This window comes from Pyrus communis, chromosome 3, assembly GCF_041283825.1.
Source record: "Pyrus communis isolate YQ-2024b chromosome 3, ASM4128382v1, whole genome shotgun sequence".
NCBI classification, from domain to species: Eukaryota; Viridiplantae; Streptophyta; class Magnoliopsida; order Rosales; family Rosaceae; genus Pyrus; species Pyrus communis.
Window position 1 is genome coordinate 20,452,141 of NC_142567.1, and position 25,514 is coordinate 20,477,654.

Below are 25,514 nucleotides of genomic sequence, written 5' to 3' on the forward strand. Positions count from 1 at the left end.
ACAATTTTTTTTTTTTGGGTAAAGTACAAAAAACTACCTCAACTATTGGTGTCACGACACTTTCATATCTCATCTTTTAAAATTGACAATGTCATATCTCATCTTTAGAAATTGTGTCAATGTTATACCTTCCATTAGTTTGGCCTTTTATTTTTCAGTTAAATGCTGACGTGACTTGATCCGGGACCCTTTTTTATTAAAAAACTAATAAAATATTATTAAAAACAAAAAAAATCATTTAATATTATTTAAATATTAAAATAATAAAAAAAGTACATAAAAAAAAATAAAAAATGAACCTCTCCTTTTCGTCCCTCCCTCCTCTCTCTCTTCACCATCTTCCTACAATCCAGGAAGAAGAAGAGGAAGAAGAAGAGAAAAAAAAAAAAAAAAACCCCAAACCAAACCCAGTTCGTCCCCCCTTCCCCCACCACAAACCCAACCCCCTGCAACCCAAAAAGAAGGAGGAGGAAGAAGAAGAAGAAAAAACAGAAAAAAAAAAAAAAACCAACCCCAACCCAACCCGAAAGACGAAGAAGAAGAAGAAGAAGAAAGAAGAAGAAGGAAAAAAAAAAAAAAAAACAAAATTGAGAAACTCTCGTCCTCCCCACCCCCCCCCCCCAACAAAAAAAACCCACCTGCAAAAGAAAAACAAGAAGAAGAAGAGAGAAGGAAGAAAGAAAAAAAAAAACAAAACAAAACCCAGTTCGTTCGGATCTGGGTTTCTTTTATTTTATTATTATTATTTTTTTTTATTTTGTTTTATGGGTTGCAGGTAATGGGTGTGAGGTTGGGTGCAAAGGGTGGGTGCGAAGGTGGAGAGGTTGGGTGCGGGGAGAAGAGGAGGTGGGGAACGGGGAAAACAAATTGATTTTTTTTTTCTGGGTTGCAATTGCAGAAAGGGGGAAGAAGATGAAGATGGGGAGAAGAGAGAGAAGGGGCGAAGGGGACGATTGATGTTGTGATGTTGGATTTTTTTTTTAATTATTTTAATATTAAAAAAATATTAAATGATTTTTTTTAGTTTTTAATAAATTTTTTAATAAAAAATAGGTCCCGGATCAAGACACATCAACATTTAACTGAGAAATAAACGGCCAAGCTAACGGAAGGTATAACATTGACACAAATTCGTAAGATGAGGTATGACATTGTCAATTTTAAAAGATGAGTTATGAAAGTGTCGTGACACCAATAGTTGAGGTAGTTTTTTGTACTTTACTTTTTTTTTTTTACAAATGTATATCAGTTTGAATGTTTTCTCTTCTCATATTAATGAGAACATCGTATTTTCTTTCAAAAAGTAACATTTGTTAAAATGTTTACTATATGTATTATTTTGTTTCTCTTTAAAGCTTATGCTCAATTGAGATTTTAAAATATCTTATTATAATTTGATGAAGGTTTTTTTTTTTTTTTTTTTCTGTTTATGAAGATGCATGATTTGTTAATACCTAAAGTATATTGTGATATTGCTCCCAATCTATCAAAATCCTTCACTTTTTGTAATTCTGTTTAAATTCTGATTGAATACTCTTAAACGAACACCCTTCAATTTACCAAAATGGGAAAGTGAGGGATTACAAGTGTTACATAAAGCCGCCCCACAGGGTATCATAGAGCCGCAGCACACGAAATACCACGCTACGGAATTATTTCAATTTTTGGTAAACATTGCCACGCAATAATCTGCGCCACGAAAAAAAAAATTGTATAAAAACCAACTCGTCCGAGTTCAAACTGGCGACTCGTGAAAAAAAACTGAGTTCCGAGTCATGTAAATCACGCGCACGTGGCAATTTAATTCGGTCAGGGATCGTGGGCTGTCGTTTTGTCCCAATAGGGCTTCTCTCTCTCTTCCCCCTCTCTGTGGCTCTCTATCTCTCTCCCAAAGCTCCCAGAGGCATCTCCAATGGCGGTTATCAAACCCTAACCAGGTATCGTTGTTGCACATATATATTTAATCCACTTCTCAATCAGAAAAAGGCACAACTTTCGAATCTGCATACTTCTTTTTTTATTGGAACTTAGTTCAAACAATTTTATATTCACTCCTCGATTGTTTTTGTTTTTTGGTTCCATAGGATCTGCCTGAACACACCTGGATTTTGCAGTATTTTGGATGAATTGTTATCCAAATCTTACTGCTTAGCGATAGTCTAAGACGCTTTAATTTTGGGGAAAAGCTTAGGGCTTTTGTGGCGGTTTGATTTCGGGTTGGGATCCAATCGGATTGGCTATATGGACAATCCGGTGGTCAAAAAGAGGGGTCGCCCTAGGAAGCGTAAAGTGGAGGATGAAAAGGACCTGAAATTGGGTCCGGAAGCTAAGAAACGGGTTGTGGAGACAAGGTTGATTGTGTTGGTGGGTAGATATGTGTTGAAAGACTTTGGAAGGAGTGGGATTTTTCTTGGGAAAGTTGTGTATTATGATGCCGGGTTGTATAGAGTTAATTACGAAGATGGTGATTGTGAGGACTTGGAGAGTGGCGAGATTCGTGGCATCCTTGTTGGTGATGATGATTTTGACACTGGTTTGAATGTTAGGAGGAAGAAATTAGATGATTTAGTGTCGAACTTGAATAGGGAAACTGCAGCTGGGTTGGATAAGAATGTTGTAAACTCAGTCCAGGAGGCGGATAGGATCGATTCACCAGCATTGAGGGATTTGGGCGGTGGAGTAAAGATCGAGAGTGATGAGACTCAAATTGAAGGTGACGATGATTCGTCTAGTGATTCGAGTGAGTATGAACGGGATAGAGATATGGGTTTTGATGATAAGCCACCCCCTGTCCCACCACCACCATTGCCGCCTTCTTCAGGTACCATAGGCGTGCCAGAGCAGTATGTTTCACATCTTTTTTCCGTATATGGTTTCTTGCGATCATTTAGCATCTCCCTGTTCTTGAACCCCTTCACACTGGATGATTTTGTGGGATCGCTTAATTGCTGTGCTCCAAACACACTGTTGGATGCAATTCATGTTGCTTTGCTGCGTGCCTTGAGGCGTCATCTTGAAACACTCTCATCTGATGGCTCAGAGGTAGCACCAAAGTGTTTGAGGTATACATACAACTCTCAGTGCATTAGTTGATTGGATCTTTTACAATATCAGTACATTGCAGGAGCCGTATTAGCTTCAAGTGCGTATGGTAGTAACCTAGCTACCCTTCTTGTATTATGTTTTACAACCAGAAAAATGATTGCAGTAAAATATTACTATATACACATATCTGATGTTTTTGTTTATAGTTCCATTACTAAACTTTCAGGATTATGTTTATCATTTATTTGCAGGTGCATTGATTGGAACTTGGTTGATACATTGACTTGGCCAGTTTACTTGGTCCAGTATTTGACAATTATGGGATATACAAAAGGACCTGATTGGAGAGGCTTTTATAATGATGTTTTGGGTAAGGAGTATTATCTACTATCAGTTGGTATAAAGTTAATTATTTTGCAAATCCTTTGCAACGATGTCTTAGATGCTAAAGATCTGAGAGATGAATTAGACATGCGTGAAGAATCAGAAGTCGGAATAGATTATGATGCAGAAGTAACTAATCCTCTTGTAAGTGGGCCAAGAAGGGTCCACCCGAGATATTCTAAAACTTCTGCCTGGAAGGACAGAGAAGAGGTGGAAACTAATCGCACGTCTGGTAATGCTAATTCAATCAGTTCCAAAGGTGTAAAAGAGGACGTGGATGATGCAGATCGCAACTCTGATGAATGTCGGCTTTGTGGCATGGATGGAACCTTGCTTTGCTGTGATGGGTGTCCTTCTGCTTACCACACAAGGTGTATTGGTGTTATGAAATTGTCTATACCAGAAGGGTCCTGGTATTGTCCCGAGTGCACAATTGATAAGATTGGGCCAACAATTACAAAGGGAACATCTGTTAAAGGAGCACAAATATTTGGCATTGATTCCTACGAGCACATCTTCATGGGTACTTGCAACCACTTACTGGTGTATGTTTTCAACATCTTTGGTTTTTAGTTCCCCCTTGTTGTGTTTGCTATGAATTTTAATTACTGATGAACCTTTTTCCTAAAAAAAATTCATTACTATTGGTTCGTGGAGATACCTCCGTCTATACCTTGGACTTGGATTTTTTTCTCCAGTTCTGTCTATATGTCTTGCTCTTAATGTCTTCTCATTCATTTGGAATGTCATTCAACCTATCTGCTTGCTTGTTTTAATCTCCTGGCATGATTTTTGCAGGCTCAAGGAAACTATCAATACAGAACCATGTGTTAGATATTACAGTCAGAATGATATTCCAAAAGTCCTTAAAGTTTTACATTCATCTGGCCAACATACAGCTTTATACTCAGATGTGTGCAAGGCAATTTTACAATATTGGAGTATCCCAGAAAGTGTCTTATATTTTCCAGAAGCGACTGAAACAGAAATTCCATTGGAATATACAAAGGAAGGTGCAAAATCTTCTACTCGGTCACTTCCTTTGCCTGGCAAGGAAAATCATACGGTTGCAGATCCGGTCAAGGCTGAGAATTATGTGACTAGTGTAAGTCATACCAATTTAGGTTACACGGCAGCTTCATCTCTCAATGCCTCTGATAAGATCCAAGTTGACCTTCCTAATTTTCAGAGCAATGGTGGCAGTGAACCACAGGAGCGCCGGCCTTTGATTATCAAGATACGTACAAGGCAGAAAATGGAATTTTCTGTTCCAAATGGTACTGGTAGCCAGCAGGCTGATCCATCTCATCTGACCCACCAAAGTTCAGTTGAGAGACCGCTTGCAGTAGCCCGTAGTACATGCACCTCAGGGAACATCAACAGTTCTTACAGTGAGCATGCATGCATGGGGGCTTTTTATAAACCTCAGGCATACATAAATTACTATATGCATGGAGAGTTTGCTGCATCTGCTGCTTCCAAACTTGCTGCAATATCATCAGAAGAAACTCGGGTCTCAGATAGTCAGGCTTTAGGCAATCCCAGGAAAGTTGCGTCTGCAAACATTTCATTGCAAACAAAAGCCTTCTCATTAACAGCCTCACGATTCTTCTGGCCAAGTTCTGAAAAGAAGCTTGTGGAGGTTCCAAGGGAGAGGTGTGGTTGGTGTCTTTCTTGTAAGGCTTCAGTGTCAAGCAAGAGAGGATGTATGCTAAATCATGCTGCTTTGAGTGCCACCAAAGGTACTATGAAGACCCTTGCCAGCCTGCATCCAATAAAGAATGGGGAGGGGAATCTTGTAAGCATTGCAACATATGTTTTATACATGGAGGAGAGTTTAGGTGGCCTAGTAACTGGACCCTTTGTAAATGAAAATTATAGAAACCAGTGGCGCAAACAAATTTATGAAGGATCAAGTTTCTGTGCAATAAAAGCGCTATTGCTTGAAGTAAGTTTTTAATATCCTGACCTCTGTTTTTTTGTGTAGATATTAGTTGGTCGGTACCTTTTCAAGTAGGCATTAGTGTTTAGTGAAAGGGGCCTTAGTTTCTATCTTCCATGAGCTCCACCACATGAAACTCAATGGTATTGTTTATGATCTGGCCTTCATCATTAAACTTCCTATGTCAACTACTGACAAGTGATGCCTAAAATGATTTTGGTTGGATTAAATGGACTACTGAAATCAGAGGACCAATTTCAAACCACTCATTAGGACAGTTGCAGGATTATGGGGACATTTATTTCCATTTATGTCTTAACTTTTGCGATCTGATTTGAGTTTCAAATTGAATTTTTGAGTTCAGTAGGTATATTGAAAGCATGAGATTTGAAATTTCTACTAATTGGCAATTATGCAATTTTCTTTGAAGTTGAAGTTTGCCAACTAAATTTTTAATTTCATTGATCAGTTTCATTTTGCTTGTCTTTTGGTAATGTATATGCTATTTTTTTTTTTTTTCTTTTTAAGTTTCACATGACTTGTAAAGATTAGTGAGAAAGACCAATGGCAGCCAAGTTATACAAATTTACTAATTTAGTAGGAATGAGTGCAATATAAGTGCAATCACTTCATTATTCTAGCATAGTGAAAACGTTTTAGTTATTCTGTTGAATCTGTACCGGAATATTTTAGTGAAATAATCCTCTTGTATTTTATGACTACTTTGGTTGCAGCATAGTGCCTACTTGTCTGCTTTTCGTTAGTTTTTAAACAATATTTATAGCAACAGTGTGTGCGTATGTGTGACTGAAAAATGCATAAGATGCCTGGCAAGGTTCCTTGAAACGAGTTATGCATCTCATATTATTTTCTTCCCTAAATTTTGACCTGCGGTTTATTTAATTCCCTTGTATATCCTATATGTGGGTGTATTATTTTGTGATATATATTTTCATGCTTATGCATTTGTTCTGATGGATGATGTGTCTCTTATCTGCAGCTTGAGGCAAATATCCGAACCATTGCTCTATCTGGGGAGTGGATTAAGCTGGTGGATGATTGGTTGGTTGAATCTTCGATGATTCAAAGTGCAACTTGCTCTGTTGGCACTACACAAAAACGCGGACCAAACAGCAGGAGGGGTAGGAAGCAGAATGCGATTCATGACGATAAAGATGATGATTGCCATGACCAGAGTTTTGTCTGGTGGCAAGGTGGGAAGCTATCAAAGCTTATATTCCAGAGAGCAATTTTATCATGTTCACTGGTTAAAAAAGCAGCTCGCCAAGGTAACTTCTGTCTTTGCCTTTCCGCAAAACTAGCTGTTAAACACACCCACCCCACCCCGGCAATGATATCTTTGAATTATTGAAGGTTTTCCTTCCAGAGATCTGTACTCATGGCTTTTGTGTGGTCCATTAGGTGGTTGGAAGAAAATTCCTGGTATATCTTATGCTGATGGTTCTGAGATTCCTAAAAGAAGCAGGCAGTCAGTATGGAGGGCTGCAGTTGAAATGAGTAAGAATGCATCACAGCTTGCGCTTCAGGTTTGTTATTTTCTTGCAAATACATAAATTCCTTGCTCTGTTCACCCCTATATCTCTTGGCCTGGCAACATTTTAAGTTACCTGGTGATGTATATAGTTGATAACTTAAGAAACTTAAACTGTAATATTTCACCAGGTCAGATATTTGGACTATCATCTGAGATGGAGTGATCTTGTTCGTCCTGAGCAGAACCTCCCCGATGGGAAGGGTGTGGAGACAGATGCATCTGTTTTTAGAAATGCAAATATATGTGATAAAAAATCTGTGAAGAACAGTACCATATATGGGGTTGATTTCGGTAGTCAAAAGCATCTGCCTAACCGTGTAATGAAGAGTATCATTGAAACAGAGGAAAGTCAAGATGGATATAACAAGTTTTGGTTTCCTGAACTGCGCATTCCTTTATATTTGATTAAAGAATATGAAGAAAGGGTGGGCAAAGCTCTTTTGCCATCAGCTGAGGAGCCTTTGAATATGTTTCGCAAGTTACAGAAACAGCAGTGGAAGGTTCCCCGCAGGGACATATTTTTCTATCTTGTGTGCAAGAGAGATAATCTGGACTTGTGTTCCTGCTCTTCATGTCAACTGAATGTTTTAATGCGGTAACTACAACATATGATTTATTCTTTTTAATTGTTAAGTTCTCTATACTGCTATGTCAAAAACTGAGTCGTTATTTCTCTGTTGTAAATTCAGGAATGCATTCAAGTGCAGCATCTGTCAAGGTACATTGACACAACCTTCTTTTAGTCTTTACAAATGTAGTGTTTTAATTAGGAATCTCTTAAAAAATGTGATTTAAGCAAGAGTTGCTAAGTAACAACTTTTTTAAAATGCAGGATTTGCTAATTATATGATCAAATACCAACTTCTTAAACGTATTTAAAGTTTTTTTTACCAATGTTTGCAATTTCTTCTGTATTGTTGTCAGGTTATTGTCATGAGGACTGTACCATGAGTTCAACAGTTTCTATAAATGAAGAGGTTGAGTTCTTGATCACTTGCAAGCAGTGCTACCATGCAAAGGCTTTCACTAAAAATGAAAACTTGAAGGAGTCTCCAACTAGTCCTTTGCACTTGCAAATGCAAGAATATCAAACTCCCATGACAGTCACCAGTGTTGCACGGACCAAAAATTACACTCAACCAGTAACACATGTCAAAGGACAAGGGACCCGTTCCGAGAAGAAAGCAACTTCAGAGTCTGCTTTGGCAGCAAAAAAACGTCGCGGCATTTGTTCTTGGGGTATTATATGGAAGAAGAAGAACGGCCAGGAAACTGACACTGATTTCCTGCTTAATAACATACTTCTTGCGGATGGTTCAGAAGTGCATGGGTTGTATCCTGTTTGCCACTTGTGCCATATGCCATATCAGTCAGATCTGATGTATATATGCTGCGAAACTTGCAAAAGTAAGTGTGGTCCCATAAGTGGTATTTTTGGCTCTCTCTCTCTCTCTCTCTCTCTCTCTCTGTGAGCGTGTGTGTGTCTAAGGTGGATTATGTGTGTGGTGATGCAGATTGGTACCATGCCGAAGCTGTTGAGCTCGACGAGTCAAAGATTTCTGAAGTGGCTGGTTTCAAGTGTTGCAAGTGTCGGAGGATAAAATCACCTTTATGTCCTTACACTGATTCTAAAAACATAAGGATGCTTGAGAACAAGAAGGTTCACACTAGGCGTTCAAAGCAAGAAACAGTTGGAGAGGACTCTGATTCTGCAACCATTTCCATATCTGATTCTAAATTGTACGAACCTGCTACTCCAATATTTCCCATGGAGGAAGTGCCCATGCAAGATGGTGATCCTCTTCTCTTTTCTCTCGCTAAAGTTGAGTTAGTTACAGAGTACGATTCGGAAGTTAATGCTCAATGGAATACTGCTGAGCCAGGGCCTAGGAAATTACCAGTGAGAAGGGGTATTAAGCGTGAAGAGGATGTAAATGGCTTTCACGAGAGTAACATATCTCATCCTGGAATATCTACACATGGTGAAATGAATTACCTGTCAAATTCCATGGACTTTGCACCATCCCATGTTGAATGGGATGCCTCCATGAATGGATTTGAAGGTGAGATGGTGCATGACTATGAAGATCTGAACTATGAGAATATGGAACCGCAAACTGTCTTCACTATCAATGAGTTGCTTGCACCTGATGATGGTGACCAGTTGGATGGATTCGAAGCATTTGCAGATGAATCAGGAAATCTGGAAAACCAATATACAGTTTTCCAGGATGGAGGCTCTGATCAGTATAACATGGCTACTTTCACTGATGAAGTAAAGTCTGCTGTTGATATGATGCAATGTCAGGTGTGCTCATTTCAAGAACCATCCCCCGATCTTTCCTGCCAGAACTGTGGGCTATTGATACACAATGAGTGTTCACCTTGGACTGAATCATCACCAGTGAATGGAAGCTGGAAGTGTGGCCAGTGCAGAGAGTGGCGGTAGCTGTTTTGCCATCCTAAGGCTTCAGGCTTTGTTCTGTAAACAATTTTTAGAGCGATATCTTCTGGACAAGATTTTGCAAGGTAACGACTCTTGATGGTTAAATTTTTTGATTTATGAGAAAGGCAAGATATCAAATATGGAAATTTCAGTTCTCTAACCCCGGAGTTAATTTGTTAATGGTACTGCTTGTGGCGGACTGATGATACAGTTATTACCTTCCCCCGGCGTTTCTCAGTCAGATTCAGTTACATTGAGAAGTTCGGGAAGCTGAATTATGACTTCCCATTTAAATAGTGAGGCACCACAATGTAGTAGTAGGGGGTTTGGAGCTCTAACCTAAAGTGGCCGATTTTTCCGTAACCGGAAAATGGGCTGTTATTGTTTCACTGCCATCATATTTTTTTTGGGTCTGAACTGAGTTCAGACGATAAGCAGGTTTTTTGTGCTTATCTGATTGAATTGCTTGTGTAAATGAAATCCCAACCACAGTTTTCTTGTTATGAAATCAGGTCGTACTGAGGAAGCTTTTTGGTATTGTGGAAAGTTGTTTGTGTTAATAATTTCCTTCTCTCGTGCAAGATGTTGTTTTTAAAGTATTTTCTCAATTATCTTAATTCCTAAATTATAGATTTTTTTTTTCCTGTGCCACCTATTATGAACTAAACTTTTCTCTCTTAATCTGTTTTAACCACTTGGCACGAGTTTGGACTCAAAGTCAGCAAGATGTGGGATCTGCGCTTACCACATGATATCACTTAATGATCAGATTTACGGAGTAATTAATGATTGTACAACGTTAGTATGAAATCGTAAACCGTTGTATGAAATTTAAAAAATTTTAAAAACGTTGTATGACTTTGAAATTGAACGAAAAACTTGAGGGCCAAAATGTACCTTTACCTTATAACTTTGTATCTCAATGACTAATCAAATTCTAAATTTAATTAAAGTACAAATTTAATCGGTGACATATCATTTGCTACATAAAATCAAGGTACCTAACATTATTCTTTGATTAAATCAAATATGCAGACTTAACCCAAAAGCATTCAAAATCTTTGAATTTCTTTCTACTTTTTAGCACTACTTGTATATCTATTTACTAAAATAAATAAATAAATAAATAAAATAAAATAAAATTAGAGTTCATACTTCTCGCATGCTTGATGGTGTGTTTATTTTTTATTTTGTGTTCATCTTACAGTGTATCTATCAGACAATTTTTTGTGCAAATGAATGAAAAAAATATAGCATCAAATTATAATACGAAAAAGGACAAAAAAAATCAATTTCCAAATCAAAACCATGAAATTTTTGTGTCTAACGAAACAATCACACATTTATCGTGCAACATTAAAAATAAATGTTAAATGTTATTATAACCCTTTTTCTCGTCAAATGTCAGTAAAAAATAAAACAAAAAACAGCAATGTCTTAACAGTTTTCAAAATAGAAAAGTTTTAGACAATATATCTCATTAGATATATAATTTTGTCACTACACTTGTTCCTTAAGATATTAGAGGTAACTAAAAAAACCTCTCAAATTCTGGCCATGTAACCTGACCTCTGCTTTGCTTTTTTCTGCTTTTTGAAATGCATTTCTTTCTTTTTTGTTATCCTCCTTCTTTATCCAAGTTAGGTTTATTTGAAAGAGTATTGCACAATCAATAATCGAAAGAGAGAGAGCGGAAAGAAAAAAAGAGCAGATTATTTATTTTTTCTTTGATCCCATAGCTTTCAGAATCTTCCGATTTATTTAGAGCATCTCCACCACTGTGGAGTTGCCCTTGCAATTGGACAAAATTGTCTCCCAACCCATCAAAATCTACTCCAGGAATTGCAAAAATGAAGGGCAGTTGACAGGGGAGCCCTGTCAATTGTTGCAAGGGGAGGAGCTCACAATTGAAGCAGCAGACAACCATGAGCCCTAGCCAAACCGCTATTTTTGGGTGAAAATGTTGAATTTCTAACTGTCCTTTAATCTGAACCATTGGTTTTCGAATCTGAGTGTTTAATCTGAACTCCTACAACGCGAAAAAAAAATTGTTCTTTTGTGGTCAGCTGCCACATGCTAGAATCCTGACCTTCCAAAGGTTATAATTTTGAAAATCAACTGCTCGGATAAAAATACCCAACCATATTCTTCTTTCTTCACACAACTGAATTTTTGTTTTACTACAATCCTATTATTGGAATTAGACTTTAATTATGTTTGTTGTAATTAGACATTCAGTAAAAAATTTTAAAAAATTGTATATGTTAATAGTAATCGTCCTTACCCTTCCTCCTTCCAAACTAATAAACTTGCACAAACAATTACGGTTTAGAGTGAATAATAAGAGCAATTGTACTGCCCTGGCCTTCTAATTGCAATTGCGCCCCCCCCCCCCCCCCCCCCCCCAATTGGTGCAAATGCTCTTATAATCTTGCAAAAGTCATCCACCTAAATTATTACTCCCGTAGGACAAGTTGTGGTAAATCTGTAGTTTAAAAACTAATTTAGGTTCTACAGAAAGAAGAAAGGTATTATACAAACAAGTGGCGTTCGGGGCAACATATCACACTGCACATCACCCAATCGTTTGTATTACTGAGAATAACAAATTTATGCATCGACAACAAACAAATACAAGCTTCTACTACAACTAATCTACTTCATGATATCTTACATTCTCCTGTCAAGTCCCCGTAACTACAGAAACCAATCCGCTGCCGCTGGGACGGGGAAAAAATGTGAAACGAGAAAGAAAAAGAAAAATACCCTCACCCCAAAACCGAGAAAATTTCTCACGTAGGCACAATTGCATTGTACATAAAGAATCTAAAAACCCCGACCACCTACCTGTGGAAATATCCACTCACACTAATGCTGCCCGCACAAATCAGCTCACACTTCAATTCCGCCAGCCCTTGCGGTGGGATTTTCTTTGTCCACCACTTGAACTTTGCGCGAGAGAGACCACTGGGCAGGTTGTATAAATCAGATTTACGAGTGTATAATAATGAACAAATCCTCACACATCACCTTCACTTTGTCACAGCAAGCCGGCCAGCATAGCCCCAGGGTCCGTTAATGCTGAAACTGGACTGGTCGGTTGAGCTACTGGAGGTGCTGGTGGCACCGGTCCAGGTGCGCGAGCTGTAGGCATGATAACTAATTGTTCCTTGATGAACTCCTTCAACCTACACATCACTCAAAGGTCAGAGGATTCTATCTTCCAAAAGCTGAAAAATTTAACGTTAGCAATACATACTCGAGCGTTAATGAAGGGTCCCCTGAAGCAACTGTCATACGCAACTGTGTTCTGTCTGCTGGATCTGTTTCTATTCTAACCTGAGGAGCATAAACAAGCAAATTTCATTAACCTGTTACAATTCTAAAGTGTATTTTCTCATAAAGTTATGGATAATTCCTAAAACTTAATAAAATTCCTATACAAGGGAAAGGCCAAGCAACGTAGTTTTGTATCTATAACAATAAACCGACAATTGGGGTTTCAGCTGTGCCATGATAGCAAAAGTCGTGGAATCAAATCCACCAATTAAATTTTATAGTCCCGGAAACAAACATAAAATTCTTACCAAGCAAAGCATGGCCCGTGTACTTTCTGAGTAAAACGTTGTACTTGCAACAAGATTATTTGGATTTGGGTCCTAAAATAGAGAATAAATTAGTGACCACCTTAAATAACTGGCAGACTAGCAAGAAAAATTTAAACATAGGAAGGGAACTTACAAGTGCCGGACAAACCATCAACCGAAAACTGTTAAGTAGATTCGCCATTTCTGCAAGTGGCATTGGTTTGACACCTCTAACCTGCACCGTTTACTGGAAAATATCACCACATTGCTAAATAAAGTAGCTAGCCAATGTACAGGAATTTAACCTCAACCTGGGATTAGCGATAAACCGACTGCACAATGCTAAAAATTTACTACAAAATGGTTAGCATGTGTTTCCTATTCTGATGTGTAACAGTTAACAGGTTCTATCATCCTGCTTTCCAGTAGATTATGACACATCACCATAAACAATTATATTAATTATTCAGAAAAAGATTAACTGAAAGAGACTAATAAACAATTATGTCATCAGAATTCACTCTGTCAATATAAATGGTTGTCAATCATTTTCAACACGTAAAAGGAATTTCTTCAACACAAATATAACAAAATGTGACAAATCCTTGACAGACATACCACTTCTTGAAGCTTCAGAGGTGGCCCCGAAAGTGATCTCCACTGAGGAAAGAACTCTTCAGCAGACACTGGAATAGGCTGAAGAAATTTATTTAAGACAGCTGGGAGGCGAAGCTTGACATTGACCTACAAAAGGGTTACTATAAGTATCTACAACAAATATCATACGACCTATTGTCTGCTTCATAGGACACTAAAAAAACACAAGAATTTTTTAGAGTAAGTACCATATTGTTACCAAACTTGTAGGAAAAATCAAGAACTGCTACATCCCTGCTAGGTCTGAGATTCACAACTTCTAGCGGGCATTGTACCTACAGAACAGGAAAAAAAAAAAAAAAAACACAAAGCTAATAAATATGAGAAAGAGAGCGATCAACCACCAAAGCTTAATTACAAGAGTATCATTTAGTACCTGTGCCCTGGGAGGAATAGTATCCGGTACTAGTGAGAGCTCCATTTTCAAATGAGAGGGAGGTAATATTATAGCCTGAACTGACACAAGTGGTGAAGTATTTTTGTTTCCCAAGAAAAGAACAAAACATCCTTGATGTAGCCGCCACTCGGCTTTAATTCCAATCTGGCATAACATCACATGAATGTCACTATAAGCCTAATAAGGCCTTGATGAATTTTCATAATCTCTCTCGAAGAAAATGTGGAAACTATCACATCTATAAACAAGAAAAATATGGTTATAATTTGGGGGAAAACCTGAATATTAGGATCTTCGTAAAGAACACCACTATCCTTCAAGCAGAGAGCATGAAACCTTTCAGCAATATTTCCTATTGGCTGCATTTAAGAATTGTAAAATTAGTTACAAGTATTAGAAAATAAGTATAAACGACAAAAAACAAGAATCAAAGGCAAACACATTTATCTAATAGTTAGCGCATTAAGCTACTCATAAATCACAATTACTTCAAAAACACATTTAACTAATAGTTAACACTTTCAAGTTCCATCTACATCTTAGAACTTAGAACTTAGAAGAAATACAGCACACAGAAATGATTGCCTACAATGTTTACAGAAATTACCTGAACAGAATTTTGCTCCTCGCCAACAGGCACAATTGCTGAAGCATCCACAGCATCTGGATCACCTCCTAATCCAGGGATTACATTCTGCTGAGGCTCACCAGCAGTAGCGGGAGGGCCTTCAATAGCCAGGGGACCCAATAGATCACCAAGGATATCTGCTGCAGGTGCCTGAGGATCAACTTTACTCAAAGTACCATTTTCCTGAGACGAACCTTGGTCAGTTGAATTGTGATCCTGTAACAATACCCAAACATGCATCAATATTCACTCAAAATAAGACATAATATTTGTATGTGAAACTACAATATGCATACCCTATATACACAGAATGAAAGAAAAATCAGAATCATTATTGAAAAGATAAACAATACCAACCGCATTACTGCTCATGCTAGGCATCTTGACAAGACCAAGCTGGTTGACAGGCGGGGTCCCATTAGCAGGGCGTTGGTCGGTCACAACCAAAGCACTCGATGTTTGCTGCTGGGCCCGCAACTTGATAGCACTTTGTTCTGCTGTATCAACTTCTGTATCTTCAGCCTTCTTGATCAATGCAGACTACATATTAAACAAAAATATAACTATTAAAGTTTGTTTCAATAATTTCCAAGAAATTGATAGTGTTGTGAACTAGCTGATCATCTGAAGGAAAGTGCAAAACAAATGTACCTGCCGCTCGGGAAATTTAGGCATTTCAGACAAAATATCCACCAGAGCTGCACCTCTCCTACTTAAGGCAAGGTATTCAGCAGCTCTTTGTTGTATCTCAACATCAATGCAACTCTCATATCTGAATGGAAGAAATTATGAGCCAAGGAAAAGCATAGAATTTAATAACAAAAGAGAACCAAGTCATGAAAGTAAAGATGCAAAAGACAACCCCACTTCTTGCTGAATATTGCTCAAATCAACCATGCAATAAAGAAAAACACAGAATTTGAAAACAAAAAATAACCAATTCATGAAAGTAGAAGTGCAGAGGGCAATCTCACTTGTTGAAAATTGACCAGATCTGATTCTGTAGTTCCTGATCTGGAGGTTGAGTGTGCATAAAGATCTTAGCATATGTTGAAAGAAGAATAGGTACCGTAGATGTCCTGCAAATACATCATACAGTCTGTAAGATAATATACATAAATGATAACTGGATTTAGCAAGACTAAGAAACAGAGAAAGATTTAAGTTCCCTTACGTTACAGCAGGAAGCTTCTCATGTATGACACTAAATAATTCCTTCGGACTGCACCCAGGCCGTCTGGCCAAAAGGTGGCCAAATTCTCCAATGATATATGCACTGACCTGTTGCATGTGTATTGATTCCAAACAAATCAAGACATCTATTTTATTTAGATGGTTAAATTTGGTAGAAAAATATGCAAGAGAAATAATGAACACTAAAGATTGGAACGTTGAAATTGAAATGATACTCTTGAAAATCATGTGTTACAGATATATTCTGCCCCAAGACGAATTTGCAACTTAGAACCCAAAACCATAGGACTCTTTTTAGAACATAATGAGAATCTCCATTAAGAACGATCTTACAATTCTCAGCCTCCTTATCTTTCTATTATTTTATATAAGACATACTAATTTTATTTATTACAGAAAGAGAAGTAAAAAAGGTACAATATCAGTGGACAAGTAGTGACCTTACTAAATACCTATTGGCAGCAAGGTGTATGACATCATGCCAATGAAATTTTTAAAGAAACTCCTAGCAAAACCAACTCTAACTTCCTTATGTAAGCTAAGCTCTCAATCCCTCCCTCCCCTCCCCCCCCCCCTTCTCTCTCTCCCTCTCCCTCTCTCTCTCGTATGCCAGAAAATATTCTTTTTCAAGACTGAACTTGGGACATCGATCATGTTGATTTTGGCCAGAATGTCAATGTGTAGTCCAGATTCACATTCTGACAACACAAGTCTTACAGAGAACATGCTACTTAATCCAGCATACAATTATCTCTCTCGTATTGAATTAAAGCTTGTCCGGAAAATCAAATCATAGTCTATACGCACCTTAACCATAGTCTCATGTATAGCAGGTTTGTCTAGATACTCCCTAGCTCTTGCTGCTGCATAAGGCTGATCAAGTGAATACCATGTCAGTCATATAGGTACTAAGATGAACATATGTATCAATAAAATTGCACTAAAGCACTCAAACCTGTAAGTCTTCGTTATTTGTAACAAATTGCACAACACGAAACCATATATCATCACTAACAAAGTCTCCAGCCTTGTCAATTAATTGAAGAATCACATCTACATACCTGTACAATATCATTATGCAAACCATTGGCAAAGGTTTACTTCCCATAATACATTTACTTCAAGAGTCCACAAATAACAAAAGAGATGCCCAGAATGATCCAGAAGAATAGAAGTAATTAACAGAATCAACCACCCAGTCAAAAAATTGATTGATACTAACTTTTCAAATATATGTGTGTGCGTGCGCGTGTGTGTGATAAACTCAATAAAGCCTAACCCTATCTAACCCGAGTAGCAAAGTAGAATACAACATAAACCAGAAACAAAGAAGCTAGGTAAATTGATCTGCTTTCACCATTCAGTCACATCTTACGTCATCTTAGGTATATTTTGTACTAGACATTGATGGAAATAGTAAATGTAGTTTCAGAGTAAAACGTCACATAATGAGTCAAAGATGTCAAAACAAAAACGGAAACACACTTTCAAAAGGTCATGAAAATCACCACTTTTATAATGGTAACCTACATATCCCATACATCCTCACAAGCAAAACATGAGTTTAAATTAAAACAAGAGTCACCATACACGTTATGAACCTCATGCTTCTCGGTCTCTTCACCTATTATTCCCTGAGTATCCACTCATCTTCTCTTTGTTTTTCACTGTTAGCTGCCTACCAGGTTCTACATCACATTCGATATTTTAGTTAATTCTATCCCCAGTTGCTTAATAACTCAGAATCATAGGCCTGTTTTCAGATTTCTTCACGCGTGTATTTATCCAATATCATATTCCTTTCAGAGAAGGACCATGCTTTTCAAACGAATTGGATATATGAAAGAACAAAATGAGATCGACTCTTACCAAGAAAGATCAGGGGCAAACTTTTCTGCAAGAATGGCAGCCTTAAGAGACAATTCTTCACGCATGGCAAAATCTGCTGTGCTAAGATACTGAAATGCAAATGAAATTTGGAGAAAATAAATGTGTGCTAATATAAACAAGAGACAATCTACCAAAATCCTATTAAACCAACTAGACCACACCGAGCATTGGATGTACCTGCAATAATTCTTCAACTATATCTTTTGCATTTGAAACATCACACATACCATAAAGCAAGTCTAGAGCACGCCTACGTATACTGAGCACATAATTCAATGTCAGTAAGCAAAAATGGTTAAAGATATAGAAAAAGGGAGCACTAAAATAAGAGCAGCTACAAAACAAAAAAAAAATGATGTTTTTTACAGAAAAAAATCCAGATATCTAACATGTTCAGCAAGTATCCAAATAGATAACAATTGTAACCTGATATCTGGATCCTTCAATGAGGTGATGATCTGAGCCTGATGTCTCTTGATGATATCTTGCACATCAGTCACCATTAACATGCGGGTCATATTTTCCTACACAAGCAATGTGACTTCAAATCATGCACATATCCAGCAGCAACATGTTTACTCTTCTAAGCTATAGTCACAGTTTCCTTTGTTTTCTTCAGTCACGGTTTGCATTAAAATGAATGAAAAAAAAATGTATTATTTATCAATTGATACTTTTTTAATAAGAATTAAGAAACCATAAGTGTTTTCACCACTTACCAAACCAAGATATCGGATATTTGGTTCTCGGACAGCAATAAATTTTCCAAGAAGGGCAACACACTGAGACATCATCTCCTTTTCAGCATCAAGATGCATGACCTAAAATTGGGCAATGATAATGCGAAGTACATAAGAATCACTTGCCTTTAAAAAAATAATAGATGAGACATGTTGTGTGTGCTCTGAAGAAAAGGAAACAGAGTTTCAAAGATAGCTAGCAAAGAAAATATTCTGAACTAATTTAAGTACAAGTGTCATAATCTCGGACGACTGCACAAACGCAAATTTATAAACATTTAAAAAATATTGATTAACCTTCAAAGAAGGGGGCAGGAGGAATAATCAAGAGTAAACCAATTTTACAAATTTATAAGGGAAACTGTTCATATGATTCCACGCACATACATACATGGCATGTCTGCAAATAATATATGCTTTATACACGTATGCACAGAGACCATATTTTGTTGCTTTCACTTGCGGCACAAAAGACTTGAATTTAGTGGAAGTCAATGCCAAAAACAACCAGAAGATACAGGAATTACAAAGGAATTAAAAACAGTCAACCAAATAGGTGTACCTATATGCAAGTATAACTGTCTACGCACATATTAAAAGGAAACTCTCAATAAATGGTGCCTGAATACCACAATCATACATAAAAAGTACTGCAGAAAGCTTACAAGAGCGAGGGCTTCAAAGAGAACAGCATGTGATGCATTGTTCTTATTAACATTTTTCACAACATCAGTACCCATCAAAATCCGCTGTAAGACCTGAAATCACCAGTACAAGGTTTAATAGATGCAAAAAATATAACACCACAACTGATAATAAGTTCTTGACAGAAAATGGACCTCAAACAATGATCTTCTGGTATTTGGATCTTCGACAGTCGGAAAATATTGAAGAGCCCTCATTGTCCTGACCTGTCCTAACAAAAATTATAGTATAACACAAATTCGTTTATATGCACCCAATGCTACAAACTACTGAATGCATTACATTCCAGCTCACCATTTTACCCAAGCAATGCCTAAAGCCAAGCCTTATGGGCTGTAGTGACTATCCAACAAAGTTAAACGATAGAGACAATGCCCCAGTAAATTGTCCAGGCACAGCAAGAAAATAAAAATATTCTCAAGTACTGGCCAATGCCACTTAAAGATGATTCAATATCATCGGAGTTTTGAACCCCAGAAAAAGCTTTTGCCTAAAAAACTACTATTAAATCCGATGAAGACAAAATGATGCCACATCTGCTAAATTTCTCTTTTATTAGGATGCTCTAGAAGTTTAAGCTGTAAGGCTGGTTGAGTTATGATCTAAAATAGCAAGGATCATGCTGGGTATATGGTACTCTGGCCCATGCAAGAAGAAAATGACAACATCCACTGTAATTGGTGAAAGGTTCAACAACAAGAGGAGATTGCACAGAAAAAAGACATAAAGCAGAGGTAGCTACAATCGTTTTAATAAAATAGATTTGACAGGATAAATCTGAATCAGAAGGATAGGTGGCTGAATTTATTTGATATCCAGTACATGCAAAGAAGTCTAACAAATAAAACAAAAAAAAATGTATATATTACAAACCTGAAGCCAGGGAGATGGGATGCCATAGTAGGTGTACTCTTGTGGAATATCCTGGTTCCTAGCAAGTCGTTCTAATATTTTAACGCATTTTGGCAGACAACTCCAGTAAGCATCATAGTGGTTTGATACAAGGGCAACAAGAAGGCTCATAGATGATGTTAACACACCAAGATCACGTTCATCTAAAAGTTGTGCCATCCGGTCAGCCCTAAAATAATAGAAAAAGAGAGACCCATCAAATAAGCACAAAAGGCAATAGTATTGGAAATTGGAATAATAGTGAAGAAAATCCCATGTTCACGTACCAGCCATCTACGTTCACAACATCAGGATTTTTTCTATACAAGCGCAATAAACATAGTGCAGCCTTTTTTCTCACAAGTGGTCTGTAGCTGCTAGAAATCTGAATAAAAAACACTTAGTCAACAGCATCATTTTCTATTAATTTCAACCAAACATAAAAAATCCACTTCCCCTTACAAGTAATTTTTGAACATCAGGTGCTAATGACTCCGCAAATTCTCGGCCACCAATATTCCCAACCTACAGAGCAGAATACAAATGAAATAATGATTGGTACATTAGGGACACAAGAATAATAAGACAAACAAAAGACAGCATGGAAGCGATAGGTTCAGAAAAAACCTACCCAAATAAAACGTGCAAGATATTACTCAAAAAATACTTATTTAATATTGTATATTATTATGGAAGACAAATAGAAGATAAGATCATATCTCATCATTATCACTAACAATTTCAAAATAAAATTGATTAACATGTTCTGAACACCTAACAGAATTTCTATGGCCATACCATAGTCAACGCCAAACATTGGAAGGTCTCATTCCGACCAATGATGTCATTGCGCACGGTATTTATCGCTATTCTCAGAAAATCATGGTTCTCATTGAGCAAGCATGCTGTTGCAATGTACCCAACCTGCAATAAATGTTCGCATAATTGAAAGTCAATTAGAGTGTGAGATTAACTTTTTTTTTTTTGGGAGATGGAAGATAAAGCAATATAATAGAATTAAAGGTTTTTAGGTTACTATCATTGAAAATTAATCACATGAGAAGAAAACTATGCATTTTTTTTAAGTTTATATTATAAAAAATGCATGCAGAAGTACCATATAATACTATATTCTTATAATTATAAAACTGGACATGGGAGTCCAGGTCAGCAGGTGAACTTTGAGCAGCATGGTGTTCACAAAGTTAACCCACTCGGGGTCTTGGTATGAGAGCAAGAGGTAATATTGTAGAAAACAATTCATATCACCTCAAATTCATACACCAGACCTACTTGGTATAAGAGTGATGAATGGTGACACTGAAACACATGTCTATCACTGTTTCCATTGGTTAATATACAAGAAAAGAAGATGAAGAGGATGGGTTTACTTCCTAAACTTCCAAGCTATATTTCCATACATGCAAGCAAGGTGCAAAAATAGTGCTGGAGCTCATTTAAATGACTTAAACTGCTTTTAGAGAAAATATTTTTGAAACCAGTTTGTAGTAAAAATGCAAGTTAATCCTGGAAGAGTACTTCAAGTGCTTTTGGAACCCAAATATATTTTCTCTAAAAGCGCTTTCAGTCATTTAAAAGCACTTCCCAAACTAGCCCCTAGTCTATTTTTAGATTGATATGAAAAGAATGTATCACCTGCTTTTCTGGATACTTAGGCGCAGATATTAGAGAAACTGCTTCCATGTGCCCAAAATCCACATCGTAGCCCAGCATATAAATGTAAAGCATTTTCCAGACATATTTCTTCTTTTCATAAGGTATCAAACCCTGTTGATAAAATTAAAGATAATTTTCATTAACCAGTCACCCTTTTGGTTAGCTAAATAGCGTGAGCACACAGTAAAAAAACAGATACAGTATTGAGTAATATAGTGATTTTCATAAGGAAATAGACCTCTAACAATTAAGAAAAAAATACAATATTGATCTATGTCCCAACCTATGCCACAGAATCTATGCAAAACCAAAGAGAAGACAGTATAGGATTTGTGTTGCAAGATAACTAATGTCAAAAACATTATTGAGAGAGAGAAAAGACAAAAGAGAACAATGTATTTGCTTCTTTTTTTTTATTATATAACATTAAATTAAAATAAAAAGGCACAAATCAGAGCAAAAGATAATTGATGTCAAATGACCATTAACAAGAGAGAGAGAGAGAACAATAATTTAGCACACTTTTTATGAATTAAAATGAAAAAAGTACAATGCAGAGGACAAGATAACCACCATATAAAGATCCAAAATCCACAAACTGCAAAAAAAACATTTAAAAACATCACTAATCACCTAAATAACAGCATCCCTCTGAGCCAGAGAAAATTTCAAGAAAAAAAAAATTCCCAAAACTCTGAAGAAACCAAAGCACATAACAGTACCAAGAGACAAACTTAATCTTCAGCTCCTCTTCCCCAAATGTATGAAACATCCTCCTATGTCCTCCAAGCAAATTGCCCAAAACACAGTCATCACACAACATCTCCCTTAACCTTCACTCTTCTTCCTCTCACCAAAAATTTGTGTCATTCACAAAAAAATGATGTACAGGGTGCTGGAACAGCATCACCAGTAATAGCTAACAGAAGTCGTCAACAAGGCAGTACAAAATAATTGTTCCTAAACACAGAATAATAACTTTTGATTGACACCATGAAGAAAGAATCAGAAGATAGAAAAATGCTTCAAATTTTCATGAGTTAAAAATGAGTCAATATAAGTGTACATCTTTGATGACCAAACCTAAAATCCACAGATGGTGCAACAATCTCTGGTATAAGGCTAAAACAAACAACATACAACAATTAACTGCTTCACAGCCGATGATTTAAGTTGCCAAATTTACAGTCCAAGAATAGATCATTAAATCTATGGCAAGTTGAAAAAATGTAGAGAAATTATATTGCTCACTGACTCAACAAAAATACAAGAGTGGTGGTGACACATAACATATGAAGTGAGTGTGCAGAACTACTAGAAAAGGTCAACACCAAATCACCATCGCTTCAACCATAGTCAATATCCAACCACAATTTTGAATTATAGTGAAGATCAGGGAGTGTATTACGGAATAAGACATGGATACATGACACTTTCTAAGACTAGCCCATGTACAGCGGTACCCTTGTGGAATACCACCCCATGGTCCCTCACATTTCTTTAAATTTTAGGGTCTGACAACATGTTGACAACATTTTATCTTTAACACAGGAAAGATTAAGCTTTAATAAAAATATTTATATCTCTGATTTAATACAAACATCCATTTTACCGTGATAGTAGTTTAAAGATGACAGGTGACATTTACCTACTTTTAAATCCTTTACAGTATGCCGACACGTAAAAGATTTAGTCACTCATCAAGTTCAGTTCAATGGATAGAAACAATTCATGTTCTAATCACAAGGGTACCAACATGTGATTACAGATTTGAGTCTTAAATTCAGTATAAGAACAACTAGGTATACGTTAATAAATGGATGAATTTCAATCCAACTTGAAATTTTCAAAATGGATGTTGTGTAACCTTAGAACCACAAACAATAGAATTTAAATGAGGGAACACTCACACATTTTAGCTGAAGCAATGCCACAAAACGTCAAGACTATCCCCATGCGTTCTCCAATCTCCCTAGGCACAGACTAGGATTCACTTCCCATCTTATTCCCTCTCATAACAAGAATTCAGTTCAAGATTACAAAACCTATCATATTAACTAGGTAAACATTAACTAAAACTCCATAAGGTTCTATGTTATTCATCAGAAAGACTAAAAGCAAAGCAAGTGAAGGCGAACACATCTGGATTTTCATGCCTATCATTTGAAGCCCATCAACCGCAACTCTCCATTCATTGAGCTGATTATATTAACCTCAATGGAATTTATAACACCAAGGAATATATGCGGTACAAAATTCCTATTACCTCTCTCGAATAACGAGTCCACAGCAAAGCTATTTCTAAATAAGCTTGAAAGCCAGAAGGGGAATGCCGATGCCACCAAATTCACCGCAAACGCCAATAATTGTATACACTATGTAACCTTTATTTTGGAATCAGAATCCACCTCAAGCTCACTTCACATTTTCCCTTCCACATACTAATAGAAACCCAAAATTGCAAATTTTAAGTTTCCTACCCAAAATTCCAAAATCTCAGTTTCCTTTCATTTCTCAGAGTTTCTCAGCAGCCAAGCAAACACCTAGAAAAACCCAAATCCCTAATTCAAGCAATGAACCAATTCCTCCATGCCCCAGATCAAAATCCTCATTCATTTCCCAAGCCCCGAACTTAACAAGAACGAATTTTGCAACGCAACAATACATTCGAAGAGGGAAAACCCTAAGCCTAAATGACTAACCTTTTCGTTTTTGAAGCGTGTACGGACATTCCCAAGCTCCTTATCGACCCGCAGCCTCTCCTGCTCTTTGTTCTGGCAATTCCGAATGTCGCTGATGAAAACAGAGAGGCCTCGCATGCCTGACAACGACATGGCTGCCCAGATCCAGCCCTACCGATACGCACACGGAGAGAAAGCCACCACTCCTCAGCTCCCCCAAATCCAATCGAGATCCTCCTGGGTCCTGCGTTGGATCTAAGGAGCAGCAGAAATCGAACACTGTCAGGGAAGATCAGCGACTCCTCCAATTACGAAATCGGAAAAATGGGTTTGATCTAATTGTATGTGCTGGGATTTTGAGATAGAGAAAGTTGAGGGAGTCAGAGAGAGAGGGAGAGAGAGAGAAGGAAGGTGGACTGAGAGGAAAATCGAGAAGAGAAAAGCCGTCGGTCAGTGCTGGAAGGGAGACGACTTTTATTCAGCGTTGCCCAATTGAAATCATTTCAGTTACCACCTAGTACTTCCATCTTCTTTCTTCATTTTTCCCCATTTTTAATTTCTCAGACAGCCAGCCAGGCATAATATATGCAATTACTTTTGCCCAAAAACAAATATGCAATTGCTTCCAAATAAAAATAAAAATAAAACAAATATGCAATTACATGATCAATTTATCAAAATTCTTTGTTTTCTAGTATCGCGATTATGCTAGAGTTAAACAGTTAGTTGTTAAAATAAAGAAAACCAATGAAAATTGAATTAACAAAAAAGTGTATAAGTATGATCGTTTTTCGTTACAGTTGCAAAACATCACCTGCATTTAAATTATTTTTTAATTATTCATTCTAAATTTGGATTTTTAAAATTTTTTTTGTTATAATTTGGGAGGTTTTTTTTTTTTTTTTTTTTTACACTCTTTTTGCTAAATGCCCAATTATGCATGTGATTTCTTGGTAGGGGCCTACAACCGCAAGGTTCAAACTTATGGGTATATTTTTCCAAATCTGACATGACATCGAATTGTCTAATCTAAATTACTTATTAACATCCACTTAGTATTATAGTTTAGAAAAATATCATTAGGTTATAATATTA

The 25,514-nt window shown here is 36.9% G+C and overlaps 2 protein-coding genes across 5 annotated transcripts; one reads left to right on the forward strand and one right to left on the reverse strand.

The window, feature by feature from the left end:
- The first annotated feature begins 1,820 nt into the window (after positions 1-1,820).
- Positions 1,821-9,953, forward strand: LOC137715216 (DDT domain-containing protein PTM). Of its 2 annotated transcripts, XR_011065552.2 has the most exons (11): positions 1,821-1,937; positions 2,085-3,062; positions 3,297-3,974; positions 4,228-5,377; positions 6,372-6,660; positions 6,794-6,918; positions 7,055-7,521; positions 7,616-7,644; positions 7,851-8,333; positions 8,441-9,455; positions 9,584-9,953. XR_011065552.2 is itself a non-coding variant. In XM_068454461.2 (10 exons), exons 2-10 carry the CDS (start codon positions 2,242-2,244, stop codon positions 9,373-9,375), a joined length of 4,977 nt encoding a protein of 1,658 aa, XP_068310562.1. In that variant the 5' UTR covers positions 1,821-1,937; positions 2,085-2,241; the 3' UTR covers positions 9,376-9,953. The 2 variants fall into 2 exon arrangements, 1 of the variants encoding a protein (XP_068310562.1); XM_068454461.2 differs by having other exon boundaries at positions 8,441-9,953.
- A 1,963-nt stretch (positions 9,954-11,916) lies between these two features.
- On the reverse strand, positions 11,917-25,215 carry LOC137715035 (AP-2 complex subunit alpha-1). Of its 3 annotated transcripts, XM_088691245.1 has the most exons (28): positions 24,441-24,919; positions 22,461-22,698; positions 21,718-21,849; positions 20,860-20,985; positions 20,524-20,586; positions 20,349-20,446; positions 20,044-20,251; positions 19,305-19,376; positions 19,131-19,223; positions 18,445-18,546; positions 18,152-18,249; positions 17,903-17,984; positions 17,705-17,793; positions 16,791-16,896; positions 16,643-16,708; positions 15,816-15,922; positions 15,616-15,720; positions 15,293-15,413; positions 14,999-15,181; positions 14,621-14,857; positions 14,292-14,372; positions 13,993-14,157; positions 13,805-13,891; positions 13,578-13,703; positions 13,114-13,194; positions 12,960-13,031; positions 12,632-12,711; positions 11,917-12,560 (listed from the first exon to the last, which is right to left on the reverse strand). In XM_088691245.1, exons 3-28 carry the CDS (start codon positions 21,808-21,810, stop codon positions 12,413-12,415), a joined length of 2,889 nt encoding a protein of 962 aa, XP_088547371.1. In that variant the 5' UTR covers positions 21,811-21,849; positions 22,461-22,698; positions 24,441-24,919; the 3' UTR covers positions 11,917-12,412. The 3 variants fall into 3 exon arrangements, with proteins under 3 accessions (XP_088547371.1, XP_068310348.1, XP_068310349.1); XM_068454247.2 differs by lacking the exon at positions 22,461-22,698 and having other exon boundaries at positions 24,441-25,215; XM_068454248.2 differs by lacking the exons at positions 22,461-22,698; positions 24,441-24,919 and adding an exon at positions 23,649-23,776.
- Positions 25,216-25,514: the final 299 nt, after the last annotated feature.

What these genes read in the sequence shown, in the direction of transcription:
- LOC137715035 (XM_068454247.2), bottom strand. Translation starts at nt 24,572, where the DNA reads ATGTCGTTGTCAGGCATGCGAGGCCTCTCTGTTTTCATCAGCGACATT. An exon ending in ACGAAGATCCTAATATTCAG is followed by an intron (nt 14,158 to 14,291) that starts GTTTTCCCCCAA and finishes ATGTTATGCCAG; the next exon opens with ATTGGAATTAAAGCCGAGTG. An exon ending in TGATGGTTTGTCCGGCACTT is followed by an intron (nt 13,032 to 13,113) that starts GTAAGTTCCCTT and finishes TCTCTATTTTAG; the next exon opens with GACCCAAATCCAAATAATCT.
- LOC137715216 (XM_068454461.2), top strand. Translation starts at nt 2,242, where the DNA reads ATGGACAATCCGGTGGTCAAAAAGAGGGGTCGCCCTAGGAAGCGTAAA. An exon ending in TAAAAAAGCAGCTCGCCAAG is followed by an intron (nt 6,661 to 6,793) that starts GTAACTTCTGTC and finishes GTGGTCCATTAG; the next exon opens with GTGGTTGGAAGAAAATTCCT. An exon ending in CAAGTGCAGCATCTGTCAAG is followed by an intron (nt 7,645 to 7,850) that starts GTACATTGACAC and finishes TATTGTTGTCAG; the next exon opens with GTTATTGTCATGAGGACTGT.